Genomic DNA, 7,500 nt, shown 5'->3' on the forward strand with positions numbered 1-7,500 from the left:
GGCCTATCCTTTGAAACACAGAACGACTTTGCTGTTAAATACACAATGAGTCAAGGAGTGACTTTTTTTTTTTTTTTTAACAGTGTAATTAATGATCAATAATCAGGAAAATATTGATGAGTGACAAAAGTTAGGAAACCCAAGTGAAATACTTATAAATTGTTCAAACAGATTGTTCTACACTTTGTTGTCAAATTGTGGGCCAGGGGGAAATTACTTAAACAGGAGACTGAATGTACAATTTCATTAAAAGTAAAATTTTAAATGTTTTTTCCTGTTGGTTTTTTGTAATTGTCTCTCTTGACCACACGGATTATACGTAGTACATGTATTTATTTATTTGTTTATTTGTTTATTTGTTTGTTTATTTATTAATTAATTTATTTATTCATTGATTCATTGATTCATATATTTATACTTTATGCTGGAATGAAGATGTGATGAAAACTGAACAAAACTAGACTCGTGAAAACTAGACTCATTGAAACAACCTTAGATTTGCTGTTGTTTCTTAGCCCGCCTTAAAAGAAGATCCGGTGTAACGGTGTAACCTACTAAGAAACTTTCTCAAGGTTTCACTAAAGTTTCAAGGCTTTAACCCTCAGTCACTTCTATTCTACCGCCTCAGTCTGAGCGCCAGTCCAACAGGTGCAGGAGCGGTGCGAGGGCGTCGCTTAGTGGGCAAATGTGGAATTAATTTTGTTTTGCAACGGGAGATGATTTATGACCTTGTCTTCATTCTATTTTTTAGATTTTGAATACTATTTATTTACCTGAACTATATTACTCATTTCATCTCTGTCAGTGTCCATTTCTAAGTGCCATACAAAAGAAGGGGATTTGCCAGGTTTAATGGCTCTTTATTTCCAATGTGGGTTGAGGCGCCACTCAGTGGTTCATTATAGTAACATCCCTATCCACTAAAAGTAAACACAATGTGACAGTGCTTAAAAAAACACCCGAAATTTACACTGATCATTCATCATATGTCTATAGACCACATTTACATTTTCATTCTTTGGCATTAAACCTTCTCAAATGCAACTCTTCAGAAGATACACCCTCACTGAAAGTGTCCTCTGTGCTAAAGTATTTGCAGGCATCCTTGCAGGGTCCTTCATCTCAGATGGACAGTGAAACCTCTGCATTTGCAAGTGCTGGTCAAGTACCTAACTTCATGTTTTAAATAGTGTCACAAGCAAACAAGCAGTGATGTCCTTGTGTTCCTTCCTTTGAAAGCTGGCTTCTGCTTCTGTTCCGTATGCATTCTCAATAGTCCACTGGGTCAGGGTTCAGTAGGACCTCCGGATCTCATAGGGCGACCAGGAGCTGTCAGCGTCTTCTTTGGCCCAGGAGCGAGCATCGCTGTGGGGGTGGAGGGCCCCATGGTCGTCAGCCTCGTTGGGTGCCATCTTGGGTGCCAGGTCACCAACGCCGGCACTGCTCATATAGGGGGAGCAGGAGGAGTAGGGCAACAGCGTCGGGTAGGAGCTAGCAGTTAAAGGGTGGTAGTGGCTCTCCTCGTCCAGGGGCTGCAGGGTGTAGGGAATGCCCGGGGCTGCAGCATCCATGGAGGAGCCCCGGCCGGGGGACTGGTACTGTGACGGGCTGCCCGGCGGCTCCGGGCTGGGCATGGATGCCGACACGCCAACGCTGCCACCCAGCCCCTCAGGACAAAGGCCTTCCACCTGGGACACGCCTGGGTCTGTGACCGACTGCTCCCAGGACTCCCTCTGGTGAAGAGGAAAAGGAAGGGTGCACAAAGAGAGAGATGAAGGTGAGCTTAACTCTACGCCATCAACCCGTCAGTGAGAGCAAATAGATGCAGGAGGCGCCAGGCGTCTCTTTACCAGAAACAAGTGCGAGGACTCCCCGCTGAAGGGAGGCAGCAAGGAGGAGAGAGCCGAGGAGGGAAAGATGGAGGAGCCCCCCGGGCCGGAAAAGGTGGCAGTGCTGCGGTAGTCGCCGAAGGTCTCCGGGTAGTAGCCGTCGATCAGGGAGGAGTAGCCGCTCACAGCAGAGGAGTCGTAGCTCAGGGGTTTGCTGCCCAGGGCGGACGAGTAGACGTCGGCCGAGAACTGCTTGGCGGAGGGACAGAAGTCCGAGTCGGAGATGAAGGGGCGCCTCATGCTGTAGTAGCCGGGCAGCATGTGGGACCCTGCGTCGGACGGACAGATGAATGAGAAGTTGGGGAAAGGTTGCTCTTATGTGAATGAGAACGTGCAGTCATTCTAGCCAAAGGGCTTGGAGGGTTGTTGTGCCTTCCCAAAGTGCCACTGCTGTGCTGTGTTGTGTAGCCGGGGTTTGCTTGTTGGCTGTTTCGAGTACGGCCTGCGAGTGTCTTCTGCGATTTTGAAACATTCACAAATGATGTCAGTTTTTTCCCCAAAGCCCGTCCTCCTGTTTTCTTTGTTGTTCAAGTGACTCCAGATAATGAAGCCTCAGGGTTTAGTTTTATGTATTAGGTTTACTGCCCAGAGAGAGGGCAACAAAACAAGATGTGTAAACCTGTTACGGTGGTCTCATTCTTTGGAAACAACAGACAACTTCATTATAGATGATTCAGAATCTGTGTTTTGCATTGGATTGTACAGCTTGTAACCCAGATATTCCCAATTTGAAGTCTTACCTGGCATTTGCACAAATGATGGTGGAGTGGTCGCTCCCCCCTGAGGAGAAGGACAGAGTGTAAGTGTGACATGGTGGCATATCTATCTATCTATCTATCTATCTATCTATCTATCTATCTATCTATCTATCTATCTATCTATCTATCTATCTATCTATCTATCTATCTATCTATCTATCTATCTATCTATCTATCTGTCTGTCTGTCTGTCTGTCTGTCCATCTAACTAACTTGGGCTTTATTGGCATGGGAAATATAGCTTTACATTGCCAAAGTGGAAAATCAAAAAGTAAAGATATGGACAAAATACAATACTAAAATAAAGACTGTGCCATTGTATAAACATCACAGTAACATATTGGGGCTAGTCCAATGGCTTGGACTTGTATCTATCTTGTGTCTCGTAACTAATATATACGTCTCCATATATATATATATATATATGCGGAGTAATATAATATAAGTTAAAGTACAACAGTGGATGGCCTAGTTCTAGGAATATGCATGGTTATATACTGTATATATTAAAACATATATACACACCTCTCCCATATATATCATATATTTTAATTTCATATATATCTCTGAAAGATGAAATGAGAGAGAGAGAGCAAGTAAGGTAACACATACACACACACGCACAGGGAGGTTTGGGGAGGATAGGCGCTGCCGTTTGCATATTGCTAACATGAAAGAGTTGATATTAAGCCTGTGTTGGCTGGAAGGGGAAAGCAAATTCTGAGGGCTGGATTTGAATATCATTTGCCAGTGCCAAGACTTCCTTGTGCGGCCCAGGTACAGCCCAGTGCATCTCTGAGGGCCGCGTATGGAAATCAGCTTGTTTAGGACCCGTGGCACCAGATGGAGAAGAGGCACAATGGAGTCGAGTCCAAGGGTTGCAAACGCTGCCCGCCGTCAGCTACGATAACGAATATGACGTAATGACTGGCACCTCATCAAATCACCCCCGATTTATGATAAAGAATCTTGTCGAAAGTGTGTTTGAAAGCGGACCTAAGCTCCGCCCGAGTCCCGTTGCAACGCGTAGAGAGAGTGGCTTCGCGGTCGGAGTTTGTCCCCGCCTCTCAAAGGCCCTTTATGCGTTCAGAGAACAGATGGCGTCGGCTCCAGCGAGGGGTGTACTGTGGATGGGTAGTCGATTGGACCCTGCCGGCATTTAGATACCTGCGTGCCTCTGTGTTTTTGTTCTGTTTCTATGTTTCTAAACGTTGTAAACGAGTTAAAACAAGTTAATTTGTTTAGCCTCATGCTGACCGGTCTCAGTGCGGTTTTAATGAGCCATAACCATGTTTGAAAGTAGGCTTTGGATCTTATCTGTCGCCTTTTGAGACAAACTGACACGGCCGACAATAGGCGTGGTAAGAAATCTCAGTATATCGTTTCGTTCATTTTTAGGGTGCAGTGTTCAGGTTCACACAAATTGACGTGCCCATGGAGTGCAACGTGTCGTCTGAGTCGCTGCCTCTTCTTTGGCTTGCACTCGCTGACCTCCAGAGACTCTCCAGCTGCCTTTGAGACGCTGTAGTGAGACAAAGGATCCCGAAGCACTCAGGTCTCTCAGTTAAAAGGCCCTCCTCCCCCTTTTTTATTTTTGCACCTGAAACTATTTTTCCATGTCCACCTTACATCTTACATATTTACATACTAGTTTTTTTTTATGGTTGTTCTCACATTATTCGATTTTCAGCATGTAAATTACACTCAGCCCTGATTTTAAGAGAAATGTATATGTTTACGTTCATGCTATATTCTGCAAAAGCATTTTGCAGAATATAGCAATTCATTTTTTAAAGTATATTAATATAGAATTACAATAATAAAGGGGAAAAAAGACAACTCTTCGCAAAGACAACTGGATCGCTTTACGATCGCTGAGAGCACTCCGTGGAAATGATCAACGCCCCTTTGGAAATAAGAGAGAATAAAGAAGCATGTTCACTGAGGAGCTAAATTTGAATTGTCACAATTTTAGTACAATTTTATTTATTTCTGTTGCGCCATCATAGGCATCTATAATGTACATGGAAGACGCATTGACTGCTTTGGCGCGTCGCTGCGATATGTCAACGTCACCGTCATATTGGAGCGGGCAAGACTGGCTTGTAAACAAACACAAGTAAATGGGGGAGATGGGCTTTTTCTGGATAAAAAGCACCATAATGTTTACATTTCTCGACCAATTTCAATGAATCGTTTTTTTATTCTACCTGTAGTAGATTGCTCCATCATCCACCATTTCCGCTGTGTTTGGTTGACGCAGTTCCTGTGACGCACTGCGGAAACCGATCATGTTTCTGTTTCGTACCCGGTGGCATTCCAAATTCATAGTGATATGGAGGCTTATAGGAACCAATCTAAATGCCAATGGTGTCATTACTGTATTTATTACACTGTGCAATCAATATTAACTTCATAATGAGAAGTTAAAGCAAAAACAGTTGTCTCTTGGGCCTTTAAGCACGGTATTTAAAATATTTTTGAATAAAAAGAAATAGAAAGTAAAATAAGAAATAAAAACTAGATAGAAAAAAAATGGTTATGGTAATGTGTATTTTGTAATACATTAGCCACAGTCCTAATGCTACACACTGCCGCTCCGACAAGCGAGGAGATCGGGCTTAGGGTTATCAAGTTAGCAGGTTTCGGGGAAGTAGGCTGTCCGACAAATGGGCTTTCGGTCCAATGGGACATTTTTCAGACGATTTGAGTTTTGGAATAATGGCCCGGTAATTCTGCCACCCTTTGCCTACCGTGTCCAAATGATGCCCTACTTTAATCTCTTTTCCCCAATCACAGTGGATTACGCAATGCTCATTGTCTCGGGGGGTGTATGTGTGAGTGTGAGTATGTGTGTGTGTGTGTGTATGTAAGCATTTGGGTTTGGCCGGTCTTTGTCTTGCTCTAATGGTATCCCCTTGTCTTCTTTCCATCGCACCAAACTCTTTCCCCATTGCCTGAGTGGTTCATGGGCTCGAATATCTATAGTGTGGACATGCCGAACAAACACCGTCCTGTAAAGGGACACTGACAGGTGGTTTGAGGATGAAAAGCCCTTCCTGTTTGCTCAAGCAGATGTCTCAATGGCCCATTATTTGTGTAAGTGTGTGTGTGTGTGTGTGTGTGTGTGTGTCCCTCTCTCTCTCTCTCCCTCTCATACATAAACACAGCATTTCTATCTTGCCACTCTCATGCCGGTGCATGTATGTGCGTAGCGGCCTATGTTTATGTGGGCTAGCCAGTGTGTTTGAGTCCGACTGTGTGCATTTGTGTGTGTGGGTGTGTTTGTGTGTATGCGCGTGTGTGTGTCTATGACAACAATAGGAGGTTTGTCTGTGGCAGGAGCGGGGCGGAGGACAATGTCGCCCGGCAGGTGTGCATGGAACTCACTTTGCATAGGCGGCCTCCTGCGTGGCCCTCTTTGGCCGTTTGTCTGTCTGTCTGTCTGTCTGTCTGTCTGTCTGTCCTCCGCCCGTCGGCCCTCACGGCCACGGACCCGGATGAGCATTGTGTGGGTAGATCTTTGAGAGGTAAGGGGGGGGGGGGTCATCAAAGGCCTTGTGTCCCACCCGCCTCTCCGCATGCCCTGGCTCGGGGATATTTACCGACGTGCTTTGCGTGAGCGCTCCGGGTACAAGGGCGGCGAAAGAGGTGTTTAAAGGGGAGGTACAGGTTGTCACTGGCCACTGGCCACGTTGATTGCTTGGGACGCGTGAACCCCCCGCACACACACACACACACACACACACACACACACACACACACACACACACACACACACACACACACACACACACACACACACACACACACACACACACACAAAAAACACAAATGCAAACAGAGCAGAGGATTGAAAAGATGACTTGTTAATTGTGTGGCCCAACACATGCCAACTGTCATGGCGGTGTTTAGTTTCAAAGAATAATGGAGTGGGGAGAGATAGGCCGGGGGGGGTTGTTAGTACACAAACACAGAAATACACATGCCAGAGGAGATCACGCTCACGTTGTATCTCTGGCCGCTGGTCTGTCGGGATCGCTTCTCCGCCAGCAGGTCTTTCACCGTGTGCTTGACGCGAACACCTTGGTAGACCCTCTTGGAGTATTCTGAGTGGAGGGGGGCAAAGTGTGGGATTGATGTTTTCCTGCACAATGCCCCCCCACCCTCAAAAGAAAACAACAGGGCCACAATTGCAAAAGTCACACGTTCATACAGACCTTCAGTCAATGCCACAATTGCGTATTCATTTGAATGCTTCACAGTTTTATGCATATAGGCCAATTTCTCTTTGGGATACCTGTGTAAATCGCATGGAAATCGTCTTTGGTTAAGTCGATGCAAATGGACTGTTTAAAAAAAGAAGCAATTTACTTCAAACACCAGAGGGGTGTCGGGGAGGGGGGGTGGGGCGGGGTCGTTGACCATGACCAGAGAGACAGAGGCATAAACACTGATGGAAATGCAAACTTTAATGTGCCGACAGAAATTGCATGAAAAACAGCAAAACAAGTTTGGATAAGACCCCTCCTACACTCACACACACACACACACACACAAACACACACACACAAACACACACACACAACACACACACACACACACACACACACACACACACACACACACACACACACACACACACACACACACACACACCTTCACACACACACACACATTGTTGTTTTGTTTTGATAATATGATACATCTTTTGATACAATTCCTGTCAATATCATTCAGGCATTTTATATATTCAGGGTTCTTCTAAGCGTATTACCTAGAGAGGGCAAAAAGGCATTTAATGATAGCTAGGTAGGTGTCACTTTATTACCACTAGTATCTAAAGTATGAGT

General features: G+C 45.1%; 1 protein-coding gene across 1 annotated transcript in view; it reads right to left on the bottom strand.

Moving 5' to 3' along the window:
- Positions 1–1,292: 1,292 nt before the first annotated feature.
- The window catches only part of pou2af2 (POU class 2 homeobox associating factor 2), a gene marked incomplete at both ends in the record, with an annotated part of 22,168 nt that continues 15,960 nt past the window's right edge, over positions 1,293–7,500 (bottom strand). Inside the window, 4 exons of the mRNA XM_080006762.1 lie at positions 1,293–1,733; positions 1,851–2,158; positions 2,630–2,669; positions 6,656–6,756. Of these exons, the coding sequence (XP_079862888.1) occupies positions 1,293–1,733; positions 1,851–2,158; positions 2,630–2,669; positions 6,656–6,756 (890 nt within the window). The remainder of the gene's footprint in view (positions 1,734–1,850; positions 2,159–2,629; positions 2,670–6,655; positions 6,757–7,500) is intronic.

The sequence above is a fragment of the Zeus faber genome, assembly GCF_960531495.2.
Source record: "Zeus faber genome assembly, chromosome: 9".
Taxonomy (NCBI): Eukaryota; Metazoa; Chordata; class Actinopteri; order Zeiformes; family Zeidae; genus Zeus; species Zeus faber.